The 20482-nt window shown below is 43.8% G+C and overlaps 1 protein-coding gene across 1 annotated transcript in view; it reads left to right on the top strand.

The window, feature by feature from the left end:
• The first annotated feature begins 16727 nt into the window (after window positions 1-16727).
• The window catches only part of DCST2 (DC-STAMP domain containing 2), a 38448-nt gene continuing 34693 nt past the window's right edge, over window positions 16728-20482 (top strand). The window contains exons 1-2 of the mRNA XM_073645246.1: window positions 16728-16797; window positions 17932-18231. Of these exons, the coding sequence (XP_073501347.1) occupies window positions 16728-16797; window positions 17932-18231 (370 nt within the window). The remainder of the gene's footprint in view (window positions 16798-17931; window positions 18232-20482) is intronic.

The following is a 20482-nucleotide window of genomic DNA, read 5'->3' on the forward strand; positions in this document are numbered from 1 at the left end:
ACTGGAGTTTCCCGGCTTCACCGGGCAGGAACGGATCAGATGCTCCTTACTGCCACAGTAGAAGCAACTCCCTTCGGCTCGGCGCGTCTCCTGGTGAGACTTGACCATCTTGGTTTGGTCAATTTGCATGGGTTCAGGTGAGTGTGCCCGGGGAGTTGCTGGTTGGAAGGCAGTCTTTTGGAATACTGGAGCGAGACGCGGAAATCTTCTCTCCCGGGTAGTCTCCTTAGCTTGTTCCAAAAAACGGATGTCAATCCGGGTAGCTAGTGACACCAGGTCGTCTAGGGTGGTAGGAATGTCATGACCAGCTAGCTCGTCCTTGATCCGTCCGGAGAGACCCTTCCATAAGGTGGACACCAGGGCCTCGTTGTTCCAGGCAAGCTCAGATACGAGGGTTCGGAAACGTATGGCATACTGGCCCACGGTGAGACTCCCTTGGCGGTGGCGGAGAAGTGAGGAGGCAGTAGAAGATTTTTGTCCGGGCTCATCAAAGACCTTCCAGAAGGCAGCAAGGAAGGCCAGATCGGACACCTGGTGGTCCCCTCTTTCCCACAGAGGGTTAAGCCATGCAAGGCCTCCCCGGTGAGGTGAGACATGATGAACACCACCTTGGCCCGGTCGGAGGGGAACTGATGTGCCAGGAATTCAAAGTGCAGTGTGCACTGGTTCAGGAAGCCCCGACATAAGATGGGGTCACCACCAAAACATGGGGGCGCAGAGAGCTGGGGTCCAGAGCCAGGTGCCATAGCGCCAGTGGGTTGAGGTGCCGCCAGAGCGGGTGCCGCTCGGCTGGAGACGGACACAGACGGGGTGGACAGCGTGTCCAGGAGGGAGTTGACAGTCCGCAGGTAGGACAAGATAGTCTCTTGTTGGGACCTCTGACGTGAGACCTCCTGGTACAGGTCAGAGAGCGAAGGAGCCTGGGGGTCACCGGGTTCCATGGCCCGTGCAAACTGTTACGGATCTGGGTGGTGGAACCTCTGTGCTGCGGTGCAAGGAGGGACCAGAGGGGTGTGACTAAGTACCTACGTGGCGTGACCAAGGTCGCACGGCGGCTTAATCGACTCCGTGAACCAGAGAGGGACCGAGCAGGGGGACCAGGTGCCACTCTGGGACCGACCTTGTATGAGAGCAGGTGACTACCAAGGGTCAGATGACAGGAACATGACCGGTACAGCACATGAGCACGGCAGGCAGGCTGACGGGTGTTCCGGGTAGACGAGCAGGCTGATTTGGCTGATAGCCAGACGGGTGCTTCCAGGTAAGCAGGCTCACGGGCACGACAGGTAACAGGCAGGTGCTTCCAGGTAAGCAGGCTGGTGGGCACGGCAGGTAACAGGCAGGTGCTTCCAGGTAAGCAGGCTGGCAGGCACGGCAGGTAACAGGCAGGTGCTTACAGGTAAGCAGGCGGACAGAGCCAATAGACAGACTGGCGGACTGGACTGTAGACAGACTGTCGGGCTGGATAGTAGTCAGACTGCCGGGCTGGACTGAAGATCAGACTGACGGATAGGACTGACTTGCAGAGGGACCTGAGAGCTGAAGCAACAGTAAGAAACACAGAGCAACAACCTTGCATGGGCACCTCCATATTGGAGGAGGTGCTTTAAACAGGGAAAATCCTCCGGCCATTGGCCGGGGACTTTTTAGGACGGCGCACGGCCCCTTCAAGAGGGAGAGAGCACGCGCGCGCGCGCCCTAAGCACAGTGCCCAGGAAGCTGTGTGCACCAGCAGCAGCAACAGCAGAGGGGCCGGAAGACGCCGGACCAGGAGAGCGGCGGCAAGGAGGACGGCGTCTCTGCCTGGCAGGGGGCAGAGACGCCGATGCTACAGTCTGTATGCATGTTAGTGTGTGTTAGTGTCTGTGAGTGTTTCTGTATCTGTGTGTGTCTGTGTGTTAGTATGTGTGTGTTTCTGTATCTACAGGTGCATCTCACAAAATTAGAATTGCATCAAAAAGTTAATTTATTTCAATTATTCAATACAAAAACTCCTATATTTTATAGAGTCATTACAAACAGAATGATCTATTTCCAGTGTTTATTTCTGTTAATGTTGATGATTATGGCTTACAGCCAATGAAAACACAAAAATTCATTATCTTAGTAAATTAGAATACTTTATAACAACAGCTTGAAAAATGATTTTAAAATCCGAAATGTTGTCCTACTGAAATGTATGTTCAGTAAATGCACTCAATACTTGGTCGGGCTCCTTTTGCATCAATTACTGCATCAATGCGGCGTGGCATGGATGCAATCAGCCTGTGGCACTGCTGAGGTGTTATGGAAGCCCAGGTTGCTTTGATAGCAGCCTTCAGCTCATCTGCATTGTTGGGTCTGGTGTCTCATCTTCCTCTTGACAATACGCCATAGATTCTCTATGGGGTTAAGGTCAGGCGAGTTTGCTGCAAATCAAGGACAGTGATACTGTTGTTTGTAAACCAGGTATTGGTACTTTTGGCAGTGTGGACAGGTACCAAGTCCTGCTGGAGAATGAAATTTCCATCTCCAAAAAGCTTGTCGACAGAGGGAAGCATGAAGAGCTCTAAAATGTCCTGGTAGACGGCTGCGCTGACTTTGGTATTGATAAAACACAGTGGACCTACACAAGCTGATGACATGGCTCCCCAAACCATCACTGATTGTGGAAACTTCACACTAGACCTCAAGCAGCTTGGATTGTGGCCTCTCCACTCTTCCTCCAGACTCTGGGACCTTGATTTCCAAATGAAATGCAAAATTTACTTTCATCTGAAAACAACACCTTGGACCACTGAGCAACAGTCCAGGTCTTTTGCTCCTTGGCCCAGGTAACACGCTTCTGGCATTGTCTATTGGTCATGAGTGGCTTGACACAAGGAATGCGACACTTGTAGCCCATGTCCTGGATACGTCTCTGTGTGGTGGCTCTTGAAGCAATGACTCCAGCAGCAGTCCACTCCTTGTGAATCTCCCCCAAATTTTTGAACGGCCTTTTTTTAACAATCCTTTCAAGGCTGTGGTTATCGGTTGCTTATGCACCTTTTTCTACTACACTTTTTCCTTCCACTCAACTTTCCAATAATATGCTTGGATACAGCACTCTGTGAACAGCCAGCTTCTTTAGCAATGACCTTTTGTGGCTTGCCCTCCTTGTGGAGAGTGTCAATGACTGCCTTCTGGACATCTGTCAAGTCAGCAGTCTTCCCCATGATTGTGGAGCCTACTGAAACAGACTAAGGGACCTTTTTAAATGCTTAGGAAGCCTTTGCAGGTGTTTTTGTTAATTATTCTAATTTACTGAGATAATGACTTTTGTGTTTTCACTGGCTGTAAGCCATAATCATCAACATTAACAGAAATAAACACTTGAAATAGATCACTCTGTTTGTAATGACTCTATATAATATAGGAGTTTCACTTTTTGTATTGAACAACTGAAATAAATTAACTTTTTGATGATATTCTAATTTTGTGAGAAGCACCTGAATGTGTCTGTGTTAGTTTCTGCCTGTGTGTTAGTGTCAGTGTATGTTAGTGCGTGTTTCTGTGTCTGTGTGTTAGTGTGTGTGTTAATGTGCATTTCTATGTGTGTGTGTTAGTGTCTGTGTGTTTCTGTGTCTGTGTATTAGTGTCTGTGTGTGTTAGTGTGTCTGTGTGTTATTGTCTGTGTATGTTTCTGTATCTGTATGTGTGTGTCTGTGCGTGTTAATGTCTAAGTGTGTTTCTGTGTGTGTATGTATCTGGGTGTGTGTGTATGTTAGTGAGTCTGTGTATGTTTCTGTATCTGCGAGTGTATTGGTTGACAGTGTGAGTTCCCCTCTCCAGTCCATCCTTATGCAGCAGCCAGGGTCGTCTATCTGGCTAATCGTTACTCGGACGCTTCTGCTCTGTGCCAGTCATTGCACTGGCTGCCCATAGATTGTAGGATCCAATTTAAATAGCTTGTTCTCACCCATAAATCTCTCCACAATGCGGCATCAGCCTGCATCTCTCCCTCTTTTCTGTTTATCGGCCTACCCATTCCCTACACTCCGCAAGCGGCTTTCGACACACATTAGCACTAATCCGTACCTCCCACTCCCAGCTCCAAGACTTCTCCTGAGTTACATCTATTCTTTGGAATAGTCTTTGTTATACGCAAGCTGCTAGGTTCAGATAGGGCGAGACGGGTTTCATGAATTCTTTGGAATCCTGGGGGAACCGTTGCTCAGGGTGATCATAGGCTGCAGCTTCTCTCAGACATGATAGATTCAATTGCTGACCAGACACATCTGACAAGAGTCTTTATCAACAGTTTAACAGTGGAATTTAATCTGAAGCACGACCAGTGCAATTCAGAGATATTACAGCAACAATCTTCATTACAGTACAGTCTGAGCTTCTTGAGCAACCGGCTCCAGTAACAATACAGTAGTTTCTTCACAAGGCACAGTATTACAGTCTCTTCAGTAGCATAATTCAGCACAGATTAGATCTCTTTGCAGCACACTTCTATGCATACACTACCACAGGCTTTTCCTTAACAAGGACACAATAGTACACAGCATTCTTTATCCTGCATGAAGATGGAGGGGGGGAGGGTTTGATGAGGGAGATGTTCCCTGTGTCAAAATTTCTTCCAGTCCTTATCTTCCTGCCTGATAATACTCTGCACTGTTAGTTCAGGGAGATTATCTGACATGTGTTTAGTTTCTTTCCTGATTTGAATCCTGTTCAGTTGCCTTCTGTCAGATCCAGATAACACACCACCTTTCTCTGCGGCTTTAGCCAGACTACAATAACAAGTTCCCCACAATCCCCCTGGGGCTCTGCTAAAACACTCCCTGTCTCCTGTGACTGTGTTAACCCCTCTAGTTGCTGGATGCTTCTGAAACACAGCACTTCCTGTTTCCTCTGCTTGTGTTATTTGTTACAGTTGCTGGATGCTTTTGAAGCAACAGCACTACTTCTGCATGTCACATATTCCCCAAGAAAATTAGGACTAACCACAACTTGCACAGTTTTAGACGCTCCCTAAAAACACATCTGTTTAATGCAGCCTTTAACGTTCCCTTATTTACATCCTTTTATATATTTATAGCCCTTTCACTACTCCCCTAAACATAATTTTCCATCAAACTCCACTGGACCCAAAATCACTATAAATACTGGCTGGTGACGAGCTCAAGGATCCTTTATCTATCCCTCATTCTCTCAAGATGGCTGGACCATCATTGTAAATAAGTCACCCCCACCTCATTGTAGATTGTAAGCTCTTCCGAGCAGAGTTGTCATTATTTTTGCTTTAATTATTCTATTATGTTTAACTGTTCCTTATGACTGTTGTATATGAACCTCTGAATTGTAAAGCGTTGCGGAATATGTTGGCGCTACATAAATAAAGATTATTATTATTGAGTATCGGAACCTCCGGATTCTCCCCTGATAGATGATGTTGGGCGAGGTAAGGTTTGGATAGTTTGCGTTTTAACTCGTGACACTTTTGTTATTCAAGAGATAAGCCACTGTAGGACTCTTCTGGCTGCGTCTTTCTCCACTCTCCCCTTCAATAGGATATGAATGCTCCTCTGAGCCAAATGGTCACGTGTATGGAGAAGTTGGGAGAGATAGCTGACCACCCTAGGTCATCGGCTATTATATGTATTATATGAGTATAGATAGCCTTAGCAACCCTCCTGCATCCTGCAAAAACTTGTTGGAAATCTCATGGATTCAGCAATTCTGTAAGATTTCTTCATTCAGATAGACCGGGTGTAGAGAGGAGGGAACGAGGAAGCAGTTTCCGTGGCTTCATAGCCATAAAAGTTGCCAATCATGCCCCGCACCATCTTACAATATAACACACCCCACCTTGCTCCCGATGAAGCTCAGAGATTGGGAATCAGGTTACTTTACATTATAACAAGATAAATCTCGATCCAAACAAATGCTCAAAACTTTGATGTACAAGCAGTGAATGTCTGCACCGGACGGGATATTTTACTCTACGTCGAGAATAAAGTTGTTCCACATAAGGATATAAAAAGGATGATTGATTTTTCTGGGATTCGCATAATGTTCTCCTGATGGAAAATATTACACGCATATAACAGTTAGTGTAGGAGAAGGAAGGAAAAGGCTTTTTGAAGTTGGCCGTGCCAACAAGTCCTCACATCCTCGTAGTGATCATCAGATTGCATCCATCATGTGTCACTATGCCGCGGAGTAAGGAAGTCACAGGAAGCGACAGCCGGAGGGAACATTTCACATTTCATGCTGATTTCCTGTAGAAAATGGGAACTAGGGAAGGTACTAAACATTCAGCTTGGCCGGACAAATTGTACATAAGGAGCTGATTGCTATAAAATTCACAGATGTTTCATGTTCCCACTGGTGCAAAAATAGAAATTATATCACTTGTTAATATCATACATGAAAACTGTATAATATACGTGAAAACATAATGCAATTTTTTTTAAAAAATTGGTGCGAATCAATTCACAGGACCCGGTCCAACGGTCTGCGTCAGTGATCTGTGGTTGCTGGACGGGAGCCTTGAGAACTGCCTCATACCTGATGGCACCCGTGGCTCTGTTTTTGATTAGCCAGCCTGTGGCGTGGTGCACATGTGACATCACTCCAGGCCGGCTAATCAAAAGAAGAGCCATCGAGTAACAGGGGATTCTCACGAATCATGTTCAGCGGCCATAGATAACTGACATGGCCGATGTGCACCAACTCCTTTTTATCATTCTTGCTATTTATTGATAGTATGAACAAAGGCTTCAATTTCTAGAGTAGCTGTAAAGTTACAGTGAGGCGAGGTTACTTTCTGTTATTTAGGTTACTGCCTCATCGTTATAAGGGTTAGCGAGAATTATTATTATTTTTTTTACTATGGGTAATTGCTAACTTCCTGCCTCTTCTACCCTGCGTCAGCACAGATTGGTTATTGATGGCTCCTACCGGTTATTCAATTGCTCCATGTCAACATAGCAGCCTTTCCTTTTCTAGACTGCCCTGTCGATGGGGCAGAACTGCCGATATCATGTTAATTAACAGCCGGTTTCCTGCGTTTAAGCAACAGGCTGTCAATCATCATGACGTCAGCAGTCATGCCCCATCAACAGAATAGAGCAGAAGAGAAGCTGCTGCTCTGTAGATGTGATGTCAGCAGAAGCTGCAAAATCGCCGATCACTGCTGGGTACAACAGGCAGGTGGGTAACAACTACCTGCCTGTTGGTTCTTAGGCCCATAGTAAAAAGAAAACAAATTGTCCCTTTAAAGGGTTATTCCCATCTTTAGAAATTATCACCTATCCATAGTCAAGTTGATAACTTGCTGATTGGTGAGGGTCCAACTGTTTGTAACCCCAGCAATCCCAAGAACAGGGCTTTGTAGAGTCCCGTCTACACTGTGTTCCAAATTATTATGCAAATAATATTTTCTCAGATTTTCCCAAATTACCTATATGAATTGCAGTGATTGTAATTTTCCAGTCAAATAACTATTAGCGTACAATTGAAAGGTTTTTGTACAAACTGCCTATGATAACAGTATATTTTTAAAAAAATAAAAAACTCAAACTGCACTCAAAATGCATGTTCCAAATTATAATGCACAGCAGAGTTTTCAACCTTTTCATTTTAATAAAGAACAAAAAAAGGGTCATTTTTGAAATTATAAGCATTAGCAGGTTATTACAACCTGAAATCAAACAGTTTTCAACTCAAAACTTTATTCTAGGTGATGTTACATTTGCACATAGGACCCCTTGTTCGAAAGGAGCTTCTGAACTCTCTCGTCCATTGAATTTGTCAGGTTTTGGATGGTTTCTGCTTTAATTGTTTTGCATGAGGACAGAATACCCTCCCAGAGCTGTTGCTTAGATGTGAACTGCCTCCTGCCATCATAGACACTCCTTTTGATGATGCTCCAGAGGTTCTCAATGGGGTTGAGGTCAGGGGAGCATGGGTGCCACACCATAAGTTTGTCCCCTTTTATGCCCACAGCAGCCAGAGATGCAGATGTGTTATGTGCAGCATGAGACGGTGCATTATCATGCATGAAAATGATCTTGCTGCGTAATGCACGGTTCTTCTTCTTGAGCCATGGCAGGAAGTGCTGTTTGAGAAACTCAACATACATTATGGAGTTCATCTTTACCCCTTCAGGGATCCTAAAAGAGCCGACAATCTCTCTCCCCATGATTCCAGCCCAAAACATTACACCACCTCCTCCTTGTTAGCGCCGTAGCCGTGTTTGCATGGGGTGTCCATCGACGAGCCATCCTCCACTCCATCCATCTGGACCATCGAGATCATTTCATGCATGATAATGCCCCGTCTCATGCTGCACATAACACATCTGCATCTCTGGGTGCTATGGGCATAAAAGGGGACAAACTTATGGTGTGGCACCCATGCTCCCCTGACCACAACCCCATTGAGAACCTCTGGAGCATCATCAAAAGGAGTGTCTATGATGGCGGGAGGCAGTTCACATCTAAGCAACAGCTCTGGGAGGGTATTCTGTCCTCATGCAAAACAATTAAAGCAGAAACCATCCAAAACCTGACAAATTCAATGGACGAGAGAGTTCAGAAGCTCCTTTCGAACAAGGGGTCCTATGTGCAAATGTAACATTACCTAGAATAAAGTTTGAGTTGAAAACTGTTTGATTTCAGTTTGTAATTAGAGATGAGCGGTGTCCGACTAGAACTGTTCGCCAATCTCAAATTCGAGCTGTTTTGGGCGGTGTTCGAGTTGTTCGACGAACCCGAACGATTTGCAAAAAATTCGGCTGTTCGAGGTTATGTTCGATAACTGTTCGTGCACCAAAAGCGTGTCCTGCATGTCTGGCGCTATTTAGAGCACCAATCATGCAGGGATTGTCTGCCACTCACTGTAATGCCACAGCCATGGTGGTTGTGGCATTACAGTGATTGCCCAAATCGATGGGAACAGTGCCAACAGTGAAACATGAAAAGCCAGCAATTCAGCAGCGGCATACACCGGTACCCGACAATTTAGAACCGAAAGAATAGAGCTTCACACATAGATTAGATAGATAGAAACATGTCAGCCACATATATACGAAGTACAGTGACAGTGCTGCTTACTGTACTTGTCATTTAGCGTAAAGGATTTATCAAAAAAAATAATAGTGTTTTCATGCACCGTCTCTTTAAAAAAGCCGGCCGGCAATTCAGCAGCGGTACCCGACAATTTATAACAGACAGAATAGAGCTTCACACATAGATTAGATAGATAGAAACATGTCAGCCACATATATACGAAGTACAGTGAAAGTACTGCTTACTGTACTTGTCATTTAGCGTAAAGGATTTATCAAAAAAAATAATAGTGTTTTCATGCACCGTCTCTTTAAAAAAGCCGGCCGGCAATTCAGCAGCGGTACCCGACAATTTATAACAGACAGAATAGAGCTTCACACATAGATTAGATAGATAGAAACATGTCAGTCACATATATATGAAGTACAGTGATAGTGTTGGTTACTGTACTTGTCATTTAGTATTAAAATAAAGGATTTATTATTAAAAAAATTGGCGTGGGGTTCCCCTTAATTTTAGTCTCTAGCGGAGGTTAAGCAGATGGCTGGGGCAGATGTTTGAAGCCTGGGAAGGGGGTAATACCCACGGAGCTTCCCAGGCTACTAATATCAGCCCCCAGCTGAATACATAGCCTTTACTAGCTATTAAAATGGGGGACCCCCCAAAAAAATGACGTGGGGTCCCCCCTAATTTAATAGCTAGCAAAGGCTAGGCAGACAGCTGGGGGCTGATATTAATAGCCCAGGAAGGGAGCCATGAATATTGGCCCCCTCCCAGGCTAGAAACACCAGCCGTCAGCCGCCCCAGAAATGGCGCATTCATAGGATGCGCCAATTCTGGCACTTAGCCTCGCTCTTCCACGCTGCCCTGGTGCGGTGGCAGGGGGTAATAGGGTTGGGGTTGATGTCAGCTTATAATGCCAGCTGACATCAAGCCCAGGTTAGTAATGGAGAGGCGTCTATAAGACACCCCCATTACTAACCCCATAGTCAAAGTTAAAAAAAAGACAAACACCCAGAATAAAGTCCTTTAATTGAAATAAAGACACAATCCTTTATTGTTCTAAATTAAACCATACTTACCGTCACGCCCATTCCAGCTGAAGCCAACGATCTCCTGCAATAAAAGAAAAATAATAAAGCAACCTCATCCTTACCTTTCCATGGTTCCCACGACAGCTTCAGCTCTGCTACATCGAGATGACAGGCTGGACCGCAGCAGAACGCTGCCATCCAGCCTCTCATCCCGCAGACACTGAGAAGCGCAGGCTTGCTTGCGCTGCTCAGCGTCTCTCTGTGACGACATCCAGATGAGCCGAGTTCATGTCCAATGAACTCGGCTCACCTCATGCACGTCACTGACAGCGTGGGAAAATTCTCACGCTGAAGCTGTGAGTGCAGGAGAATTCTCCCACGCTGTCAGTGACGTGCATAAGGTGAGCTCATGTCCAATGAACTCAGCTCACCTCCTGCACGTCACTGACAGCGTGGGAGAATTCTCCTGCACTCAGCGCTTCAGCGTGAGAATTCTCCCACGCTGAAGCGCTGAGTGCAGGAGAATTTTCCCACGCTGTCAGTGACGTGCATAAGGTGAGCTCATGTCCAATGAACTCAGCTCACCTCCTGCACGTCACTGACAGCGTGGGAGAATTCTCCTGCACTCAGCGCTTCAGCGTGAGAATTCTCCCACGCTGAAGCGCTGAGTGCAGGAGAATTTTCCCACGCTGTCAGTGACGTGCATGAGGTAAGCCGAGTTCATTGGACATTAACTCGGCTCATCTGGATGCCCTCACAGAGAGACACTGTGGAGCGCAAGCAAGCCTGCGCTTCTCAGTGTCTGCGGGATGACAGGCTGGATGGCAGCATTCTGCTGCGGTCCAGCCTGTCATCTCGATGTAGCAGAGCTGAAGCTGTCATGGGAACCATAGAAAGGTAAGGATGATGTTGCTTTATTATTTTTCTTTTATTTCAGGAGATCGTTGGCTTCAGCTGGAATGGGCGTGATGGTAAGTATGGTTTAATTTAGAACAATAAAGAATTGTGTGTTTATTTCAATTAAAGGACTTTTTTCTGGGTGTTGAGTTTTTTTTAAATACTTTACTAGAAATTCATGGTGGTCATGTCTAATATTGGCGTGACCCCATGAATTTCGGGCTTAGGGCCAGCTGATAATGCCAAGCTGGCCCTAACCCCTTTATTACCCAGTGAGCCACCGCATCAGGGCCCTGGATGAGTTGGGTACAGCGCCAGAAGATGGCGCTTCTATGAACGCGCCATTTTCCGGGGTGGCTGCGGACTGCAATTTGCAGCGGGGGTGGCCCAGAAAGCTTGGGCCTCCCTGCGCTGCGGATTCCAGCCCCCAGCTGCATAGTTGTACCTGGCTGGACACAAAAACAGGGCGAAGCCCCACGTCAATTTTCTTTAAATTATTTCATGAAATAATTAAGAAAAAAAGGGCTTCCCTATATTGTTGTGTCCGGCCAGGTACAAATAGGCAGCTGGTGGTTGGGGGCAGCCCGTTCCTGCCTGCTGTACCTGGCTGGACACAAATATAGTGCGAAGCCCCACGTCAATTTTTTTTAAATTATTTCATGAATTTCCTGAAATAATTTAAAAAAATTGAAGTGGGGCTTCGCACTATATTTGTGTCCAGCCAGGTACAGCAGGCAGGAACGGGCTGCCCCCATCCACCAGCTGCCTATTTGTACCTGGCCGGACACAACAATATAGGGAAGCCCTTTTTTTCTTAATTATTTCATGAATTTCATGAAATAATTAAAAAAAATTGAAGTGGGGCTTCGCACTATATTTGTGTCCAGCCAGGTACAGCAGGCAGGAACGGGCTGCCCCCAACCACCAGCTGCCTATTTGTACCTGGCCGGACACAACAATATAGGGAAGGCCTTTTTTTCTTAATTATTTCATGAATTTCATGAAATAATTAAAAAAAAAGTACGTGGGGCTTCGCTCTATTTTTGTGTCCAGCCAGGTACAACTAGGCAGCTGGGGGCTGGAATCTGCAGCGCAGGGAGGCCCAAGCTTTCTGGGCCCCCCCCCGCTACAAATTGCAGTCCGCAGCCACCCCGGAAAATGGCGCGTTCATAGAAGCGCCATCTACTGGCGCTGTACCCAACTCATCCAGGGCCCTGGTGCGGTGGCTCACTGGGTAATAAAGGGGTTAGGGCCAGCTTGGTATTATCAGCTGGCCCCAAGCCCAAAATTCATGGGGTCATGCCAGTATTAGACATGACCGCCATGAATTTCTAGTAAAGTATTTAAAAAAAACACAACACCCAGAATAAAGTCCTTTAATTGAAATAAAGACACAATTCTTTATTGTTCTAAATTAAACCATACTTACCATCACACCCATTCCAGCTGAAGCCAGCGATCTCCTGCAATAAAAGAAAAATAATAAACCAACCTCATCCTTACCTTTCCATGGTTCCCACGACAGCTTCAGCTCTGCTACATCGAGATGACTGGCTGGACCGCAGCAGAACGCTGCCATCCAGTCTGTCATCCCGCAGACACTGAGAAGCGTAGGCATGCTTGCGCTCCTCACTGTCTCGCTGTGACGGCATCCAGATGAGCCGAGGTCATGTCCAATGAACTCGGCTCACCTCATGCACGTCACTGACAGCGTGGGAAAATTCTCACGCTGAAGTGCTGAGTGCAGGAGAATTCTCCCACGCTGTCAGTGATGTGCATGAGGTGAGCTCATGTCCAATGAACTCAGCTCACCTCCTGCACGTCACTGACAGCGTGGGAAAATTCTCCTGCAATCAGCGCTTCAGCGTGAGAATTTTCCCACGCTGTCAGTGACGTGCATGAGGTGAGCCGAGTTCATTGGACATGAACTCGGCTCATCTGGATGTCGTCACAGAGAGACGCTGAGCAGCGCAAGCAAGCCTGCGCTTCTCAGTGTCTGCGGGATGACAGGCTGGATGGCAGCGTTCTGCTGCGGTCCAGCCTGTCATCTCGATGTAGCAGAGCTGAAGCTGTCGTGGGAACCATGGAAAGGTAAGGATGAGGTTGCTTTATTATTTTTCTTTTATTGCAGGAGATCGTTGGCTTCAGCTGGAATGGGCGTGATGGTAAGTATGGTTTAATTTAGAACAATAAAGGATTGTGTCTTTATTTCAATTAAAGGACTTTATTCTGGGTGTTTGTGTTTTTTATAACTTTGACTATGGGGTTAGTAATGGGGGTGTCTTATAGACGCCTCTCCATTACTAACCTGGCCTTGATGTCAGCTGGCATTATAAGCTGACATCAACCCCAACCCTATTACCCCCTGCCACCGCACCAGGGCAGCGTGGAAGAGCGAGGCTAAGTGCCAGAATTGGCGCATCCTATGAATGCGCCATTTCTGGGGTGGCTGACGGCTGGTGTTTCTAGCCTGGGAGGGGGCCAATATTCATGGCTCCCTTCCTGGGCTATTAATATCAGTCCCCAGCTGTCTGCCTAGCCTTTGCTAGCTATTAAATTAGGGGGGACCCCATGTCATTTTTTTTGGGGGGTCCCCCATTTTAATAGCTAGTAAAGGCTATGTATTCAGCTGGGGGCTGATATTAGTAGCCTGGGAAGCTCCGTGGGTATTACCCCCTTCCTAGGCTTCAAACATCTGCCCCAGCCGTCTGCTTAACCTCCGCTAGAGCCTAAAATTAAGGGGAACCCCACGCCAATTTTTTTAATAATAAATCCTTTATTTTAATACTAAATGACAAGTACAGTAACCAACACTATCACTGTACTTCATATATATGTGACTGACATGTTTCTATCTATCTAATCTATGTGTGATGCTCTATCTTTCTGTTCTAAATTGTCGGGTACCGCTGCTGAATTGCCGGCCGGCTTTTTTAAAGAGACAGTGCATGAAAACACTATTATTTTTTTAAATAAATCCTTTACACTAAATGACAAGTACAGTAAGCAACACTATCACTGTACTTATTATATATGTGACTGACATGTTTCTATCTATCTAATCTATGTGTGAAGCTCTATTCTTTCTGTTCTAAATTGTCGGGTACAGATGCTGAATTGCCGGCCGGCTTTTTTAAAGAGACGGTGCATGAAAACACTAATATTTTTTTTAATAAATCCTTTACACTAAATGACAAGTGAAGTAACCAACACTGTCACTGTGCTTCTTATATGTGTGACTGACATGTTTCTATCTATCTAATCTATGTGTGATGCTCTATTCCTTCTTGTCTAAATTGTCGGGTACCGGTGTATGCCGCTGCTGAATTTGCCAGCCGGCTTTTTTAAAGAGAGTGTCTTCTGAGCAGTTTGTCAGCTTTTGGACACCTTTGCAGGTGTTTTCTATGTGTTTCTATGTGTTTTTGTTTGCCTGCCATTGGTTTTAACGGTGTTCGACGGTGTTCTAAGGTGTTCGACGAACAGTTCGACGAACAGTTCCTCGAACATCCCGGTGTTCGACGAACCGAACCGAACCCGAACACTACGGGGGTGGCTCAACACTATTTGTAATAACCTGCTAATGCTTATAATTTCAAAAATGACCATTTTTTTGTTCTTTATTAAAATGAAAAGGTTGAAAACTCTGCTGTGCATAATAATTTGGAACATGCATTTTGAGTGCAGTTTTTTTTTTTTTTTTTTTTTTTTTTTTAATATACTGTTATCATAGGCAGTTTGTACAAAAACCTTTCAATTGTACTCTAATAGTTATTTGACTGGAAAATTACAATGACTGCAATTCATATAGGTAATTTGGGAAAATCTGAGAAAATATTATTTGCATAATAATTTGGAACACAGTGTAGATGGCGCATGTGTTCCATTCATTCTTAATACTGCTCTTACTTGACACTACTTTTTTGCATGTCTGACTCCAGGATTATGAAAGAGACCCAGTGGGTGTCTGGTCTACCCTCAGACGGTAAAACCAAGGGCATGTGTGCTCAGACTGTCATAGACTCTGGCATCTGCCAAGTTCATGACCTCTGTTTCTCCATACTCCTGCAGGAAATGTGCTCTAGGTTTTAACAAAAAGTTGCAAAAAAATTAATCTTCTTTTAATCAAACTGGTTTCAGTAAATAATCTATTCCATGAAATAGATATTTTAGAAGATAAAAAGTTGTTAGATTTTCTAACTCAGGTTCTTAACTATAGGGGTGGAGAGAAGGGACACAATCCCTTCTGCTAAAGAAGGAGATAGTGGTATTAGAAATGGGAGATGTGAACTATAGGTCCAAACAGCCCATGACCTGATGTTGTTTTACTTATATCTAAAAATACTAAATATATCATAATATTCTTAGTAAATAAATGCACAACTGAGTATGCTCACCATTCAGAGTGTGGAGCCAAATCACCTTGCCCGGATTTGGTCAGAGAAGCCGCAGTAACTATCAGGACCTACGTGTTTCGACATTTAAGTCTTAATCATGGTCTGATTATGTAGACCATGATTAAGACTTAAACATCGAAACGCGTAGGTCCTGATCCTTGTAGTGCACCATATGGACAATTGGTGTGGAGCAATGTTTTAATGGACACAATAAAAGCTAAGTTTTATTTTAAGAAATTAGCCTGATACCCTGGATCATCCTTTCCTTTTTTTCTCATTCTTAATGAATAAACACAAATCTATTGAATACAAATAATTTATGTCTGGAGGATCAGTCTTGTTATAGTTCCCCAATGATCCCACCATAGCATACCTGACATGACCCCTGATGCAGCAAGGGTGAAACGTACGTCGGGGCACCAGGGCCACATTTTATACTAGTCTATCAAACATGTAAGTTTATTCTAAGCTTTGTTCTTGCATACAAGCCGCACCACATCATTGGTTTGACATGCCAGAAACCTGCACCATGCAGCATATATATTGAGCCATTATGGATGTATTTTGGTATTTATACTGTTGTCAACCTTATAGCTTTCACTAATACTTATACTGTTTTATGAACTTGAGATATTAGATATATTTATGTAAATGTATTATGTGATTCTCCATTGTGTTACTCTGTTGCATTGTTATTTTTTTTTATTTATTGGTGATTTCAATAAAATTATACATTTTTAGAGACTTATAGGCACCCATTGGTTCTTTTGGCGGTATTCATAATTTATGTGTGTCTCCAGTGACTATCATTTGGAGGATTTAATCTCTGTATGTTGGTATTCATGGTATAGTAGTGAAAAGACACATTTTATTAAAAAAAACGTTGTTTTGACATTTAGATTGTCTAAAATCAGATGGTTAGACAGGGTCGTGGTAAAGACACATTCTCTAAATGTGCTAACGTCAGCAATGGGGATCACAAGGATCAATGATAGGCCAGGTTCACACGACTGTATGCAGAAGTGTCCGTTTTATGTATATAAAAATTTACAATTTTTTCATTAGCATTTTAATCCGTATGACATTCATGTGTCCGTTTTTTTAATGAATAATAATGCTCAAATACAGTTTACGATCAAAATAATTGCAAAGTATCCATAAAGAATATATGACATCTGAATGATAACCCGCATGTGATCCGATTTTTTTTTTCACCCACTGACTTATAAAGTGCAAGTCTGATCCAGAATATGAATCATAGTAAATGGATCCGTGTGTAAAAACGTTCATGTGAACTACCACATTAGTTTGCATTAGAATATGGGATCCACATTGTAAAAATTATATTGAAAAGCTAGAGTATGTCCAAATGTGGAAACGTAGATTTCTACAGGGGATGGAAGGTTTCTCTTTGGATAAATTCAATCAATGGTATGAAAAAATTGTTCAATTATCATCCAAAAAAATGATAATTTTTCATCCGTGAGCCGTCTGTAAATTTGTTTTTTCTCATCCGTATGACATCCGTTTTTATACATCAGTTGTGAATAACTTTTCCAAGACCAAATACAGTTTCCTACAGTATGTTAATAATTGCAATGTGTTCGTAAAATCCAATGCTATATGGTTGATCCATACGGGATCAGTTTTTTTTGCTGTTCACCCATAGACTTGAATGAGTCTCACCCGAAATATGTAAGACACCAGTACATGTTGTGATTTTTTTTTCACGTGGATATTCGGTGCTTGTGAAAAAAAACTGTAATATGAAAAGCCCATTTGAATATCATTGGTCCGAAAATAGGTTCCTGCGAATGGACCCTTATAATGAAAGGTTAAAAAAATTGGACTTTTTAGCTTAGAAGAAAAGAGACATCAAAGGAGATATCATTTTTATGTATAAATACATGTGTGGTTAATACAAAGGACTTCAAAGGACCAGGGGACATTTATTACGGGTAGAGGAAGGGCGATTCTGGCATCTAAATAGGAAAGGGTTTTTTACAGTTAGAGCAGTCAGACTGTGGAATTTCGACCACAAGAAGTAATAATAGCAGAAACTATATCAGTATTTAAAAAAGGGCTGGAAACTTTTCTCACAACCTTGACATTAGGGTTATAAATAATCTATTGATCGAGACTGGTTTAACCTGTATCTTTTCTCAATTTAAGTAAGTAACTATTTTCTGAATATTTTATACTTTCTAAACATACCAAATATTAGTGTTAGATGATGAAGTGGTTACATAAAGTTATAAAAAAAAAAAAGACATGTCCAATACTGTGACATAATCATCACGGAATGTTCCGTGTCGGCAACGGAACTCGATGTCAGTTATTTCTCGAGAGGTTCCAGAGAAGATACACTGAGCCTTTAGACATGAAATCAAGTCCCAGGTGGTCTTTACATAATGGGGACTAGAGAAGGGCCATTTGAGTGGCTATGCGGCTGGTGCGGCCACATCTGCTCATGTTGCAGAAGCGTTTGCAGTTCTCCTTGCTCAGATTGTTCTTTTTGCCCCTGCCAATGCACCTGTGTGCCCCTGCTGTGTCCGTCGGCTGCAGACCAATTACTGGTTGAGGAGATCAGTGCTGTCGATTACATCGATGAGAAGAAAAAGAAGGCCAAGCCCAAAATCAGAGAGGACACTGAAACCAAAGTTGCAGTGAGACGCTTTGCAGGATTCTTGACCGGCATTTTCCTTACCACCCTGTATGCAATGATTGTCCTGTTTGTTAAAAATTACAACTTATGGTTCTGCCTGACAACCAGTGTCGTCATCGGCTTCTTCCTAACACTCGGCATGGCATTTTCCATGAGAGTTCGAATAACTGTGCTCCTAATGCTGCCGCATATTCTCTCAGGTCAGAGGATTGGAATATTCCATATATACATATTTATGTTTATTGTATTTTATTAGTATATTCACACCTCAACATTGACACTGTAGAACCAAGAAGAAAAATTTTGTGGAATTATGGAAATGACAGGATCAATAGACAGTTAATGGCATGCAAATGATGAAAAAATGGAAACATGTGGGTCGATTCATTAAGGTGTTTATGACAGATTCTGACATAAAACTCCTACTCAGAAGTGGCGCAAAAAATATTTGACTTTTGGCCCCTGCTATGGCAATATGGGTGGAGAATAGGCAAGATGGGACATGGCTAAGTCTGCCTGTCAAATTCATGAAAAGTTACTGCACTTTCAAGAGATAACATATGTGAAGACACGGGGTCTTCTGTGGGCAGAACACTACTCAGACAACAGAGGGTGATGGTAAACAGTGTGGCAATAATTTATTGAACCACCAGCAATCAATAACATATAGAACAGTCCAAGCAAATACACGAGATGGTGCAAAATTACACAGTCTCACCCTTCCGCTGGCCCGCCGGGATTAGAGCCATGAGATATGTGGCCAGGAGACCTGATTGTCCCAACCTGGATTCTTCACATCGTCTCTGAGAGTTCAGCAATGGTCAATGGAGCAGTTCTGTATTTTTCCAGCCAGGGCTGTGGTCCTTTAGGCTGTCATCCTGTAGTGTCTCTTTGAACAGATGCAGAAATCCCCTTTTTATAGTTCACATTTGTCCTTTCAAGCCATCATTCACAGTTCAAGGGTCAGGGATCATGATATTAATTTACCATGCTCGAATATCCACAGCTCATCCCCGCAATGTTGGCTGGCAAACACCCTACAATGGTATTTAACATATCTTCGCAAACATTCATTGTTCAGAATCCCTGTATGGCAGGCGATACATTGTAAGAGCTGATATAAAATGTAGATAACAGCCATTCATCAATCACCAATATCACCTCAAGCGATAAGCATTCAGGTTTATATGAACAATAGTCTGTGTTGAGCAGCCAAAGAAGAACACAGGTTAAAAAGTCAACATAAAAATGAAGGTATATTGCACTTGGCCATCAGAAAGTTTGTCTGGCATAATTAAGAAGAAAAGCTGTGTCATCGCAACATATTCTAGACATGGAGTACATTTCTGCTGGAGGCAAGGCCAACATTTCTAAAACATCTCAATTTATTCAGTATCAAATATGAGCAACACATGCAGAAATCCTGGCATTTAAAGCTTTGGCTGTTTGTTATCAGTGAGGTTATTATGGTCATCTGAGGAACGTTCTGCTGCTCTGAATGCATTTTGACATATCATCTTGATCCATTGCTGGCAGCTCCCTGTGTAATTTATAACCAATGATATCCCAGATGTGCTTGATGAGAAACAAGTCTGGGATGCTGTAGGCCATGGTAGCACATTTAGGTCATGCAGGCTGCTCACAGTATCGCAAGCAGCATGCAGCCTGGCATTGTCATGTTGAAAAACGGGTCCTGGGACACTTTGGAGAAATGGCCACACCACTATTTCCATGGACAAATCAATTTAACACCTAGCTGTACCTGGAATGAAGACTAGAGGAATCTAGCTACCGTACATTATGCCACTTCACACCATAATCCCGGGAGTAGGACCAGTGTGACATTACCTCGTGAAGGCATCTTCATGGTCTTCAGAGCATTCTCCAGCTTTCATTGTTCCCAAGAAAAAAGCAAGACTCATCACTGAAAAGGACAGCCCTCAATTGCAGCCTCCATTGATGTCTTCCTCTGCACCATGATAGCCTTTAAAAGCAGAAGCATGAAGTCAAGGGAGCACCTGTGAACATCTGGCTCATAGACTAGTTTCATTCAAACAGTTTGCCACCTTAGGCTTGGTATGTGACATTCAATTTTTCTTATAATAGAGAATGGATCAATTGTGAAATTAGTAGTACGGCCATTTCTCCAGAGTTTCCCGGGAGCCATTTTTCAACATGACAACACCAGGCCGCATGTTGCTCGTGCTACAGTCATAACAGCATCTCCAGACTGGTCTCTCATGTTTGATATCTGGGACATCATTGGTCAGCAATTGCAAAGGAGCTGCCAGCAGTGGATCTTGATGATTTGCTCAAGTGCATTTAGTGAGGCTGAACATTCCTCAGACGACCCTTAATGAATGACCTCATTGATAGCAGCCGAGACTGTAAGTGCAGGGATTTCTGCACCTGGTCCTCATACTCCAGACTGAACAAATCCAGATGTTATGC

The sequence above is a fragment of the Phyllobates terribilis genome, unplaced genomic scaffold (assembly GCF_046119375.1).
Source record: "Phyllobates terribilis strain yellow unplaced genomic scaffold, ASM4611937v1 Scaffold_8__6_contigs__length_399053987, whole genome shotgun sequence".
Taxonomy (NCBI): Eukaryota; Metazoa; Chordata; class Amphibia; order Anura; family Dendrobatidae; genus Phyllobates; species Phyllobates terribilis.